Here is a 2,127-nt window from a genome sequence, read left to right as displayed (position 1 = left end):
TTCTAATTTTGCTTCGAGATGAATATAATTTTAGATAAATAAAACAGAAGTACCACACACTTTAAAAACTGTTGATATGAGGTTTAAAAACAGAACATCAAATACATTTTAATGTGACATTCTTGCGTTCTAGTTGTTTTTAACTCTTATAAAAATGTAATTTTGTTCATGAAGTTAAGTAACTACTAAAAATACTTTCAGCACCGGCAAATGGCGGTTATCTACACTATCAGACACGCCACCTCACGGGCGACTGTTTGTACTAGTAACTACTAATCGTAGCATTCATGCGTCATTAAAAATATAGAAAAAGTAAACATTTTCTAAAAAAGGAATTTTCTGGAAAGTACTGCACGGGAAAAGGGAATATTTTTTATATATTAAAAGTGGTATTTTCTATTTTTAAAAAATGACTGTTTTAGTACAATTAATTGTATTTTTGTATTAATAATGTAAAATAACCAAATAAAGGATTTATTTAAAAAATATATTTAAAAATTACATCAATAAAGATATAATCAAACCCTCACGTACAGTCCTAGTGAAAGTCGTGTTCTTGTTGTGGGGAGAGTACTTTTATTTAAATTTGAGTTCTGTGATAAAGAAATGGTTGTTGCACATACCGTAGTTATTTTTCTAATTGTATGAATCTTGAAGTGTGACATTTTTTATGGAATTGTGTTTGTGGTGCCATTCAATAGATGGCGCCACATTGTAATGAATGATACGTATCATGAACGTGCTACGTCGATTATAGTAAGATTTGAGGGTTAAGATACTCTCGACATCTGTTTATCTAGGCACATTAGCTTATAATTTTGTTTTATTTGTCATTTATTGTACTTACTTGAAAACAGGACGTTATTATTTTTCAGGTTCGTAGTAACATACAAGATGTTTCTCAACACGTCGCTCAGTATGAGACAATAATATCAGAGCTGCGTCAGGAAATACAGAGGTTAAGGAATATGTTAGAAGGGCAGAATAACTCCAAACCTTCAGAAAGTAAGAATATAGTTTCAGTGTACGAAACTAAAATTCCAAGCCTTCAGAAAATAAGTATATAGTTTTAGTGTACGAAGCTAAAATTCCAAGCCTTCAGAAAGTAAGAATATAGTTTCAGTGTACGAAGCTAAAATTCCAAGCCTTCAGAAACTAAGTATATAGTTTAAGTGTACGAAACTAAAATTCCAAGCCTTCAAAAACTAAGTATATAGTTTCAATCTACAAAACTAAAATAACCTTTCGTCTTACAAATTGTTACTTAATGGTTGTTTATTTATTTACTGACGGTAACTGGAACATGATATTTAGTTTGTAACTAAACTTCTTGAGCATGGCTTAGTGGTGACCGCATTGAGCTGATGATCCAAAGTTACACTGGTTCGAGACGTAGTACTATGAATCACGATATTCAGTTAACAGTAGCCGCCCCTTTCGTCTGTGGTTCAAATTATGCTTAAACCTGAACAAAGGGGTGTAAGGTGTTGTTACGTCGGTCAAATAAACAGTAAATAAACTTTATTTTAAGGAAATATCAACATCTTATTTTAACGACCATCATTCTGTCTTCACAAGGATTACTTTGTATCATAGCAGTGATGAAACTAGAACTACTTTTTTACGTCACCATAAGCTGCCGACCGTTTCAAGTATGAATTAAATATACAGGTTATTATCCAGAGCTTCTTTTCTTATTCCCACAAATTACCTTTTAACAAGAACTTTCGAACCATTACTCTTCTTCAACAAATGTGATGAAAGTTTTAACAAGGAACATCCTATCACTGTTCTCATGGTTATAAACACACCGTGACTTTGGTTCTTTCACACCTTGGTATGGTTATAAACACACCGTAACTTTGGTTCTTTCACACCTTGGTATGGTTAAAACACACCGTGATTTTGGTTCTTTCACACCTTGGTATGGTTAAAACACACCGTGACTTTGGTTCTTTCACACCTTGGTACGGTTAAAACACACCGTGACTTTGGTTCTTTCACACCTTGGTATGGTTAAAACACACCGTGATTTTGGTTGTTTCACACCTTGGTATGGTTAAAAACTTCCCGTGAATTTGGTTCTTTCACACCTTAGTATGGTTAAAACACACCGTGACTTTGGTT

At 33.1% G+C, this 2,127-nt stretch overlaps 1 protein-coding gene across 1 annotated transcript in view; it reads left to right on the top strand.

Moving 5' to 3' along the window:
• LOC111083712 (kinesin-like protein KIF19) overlaps nt 1-1,059 on the top strand; it is a gene marked incomplete at its 3' end in the record, with an annotated part of 8,055 nt that extends 6,996 nt beyond the window's left edge. Inside the window, exon 4 of the mRNA XM_022380372.1 lies at nt 876-1,059. Coding sequence (XP_022236080.1) covers nt 876-1,059 — 184 coding nt within the window. The remainder of the gene's footprint in view (nt 1-875) is intronic.
• Between the last annotated feature and the right edge of the window lie 1,068 nt (nt 1,060-2,127).

Source organism: Limulus polyphemus, unplaced genomic scaffold, assembly GCF_000517525.1.
Source record: "Limulus polyphemus unplaced genomic scaffold, Limulus_polyphemus-2.1.2 Scaffold10814, whole genome shotgun sequence".
Lineage (NCBI taxonomy): Eukaryota > Metazoa > Arthropoda > Merostomata > Xiphosura > Limulidae > Limulus > Limulus polyphemus.
The sequence above is the reverse complement of the archived record's forward strand: the minus strand, read 5'-3'. Positions and strand labels throughout refer to the sequence as shown.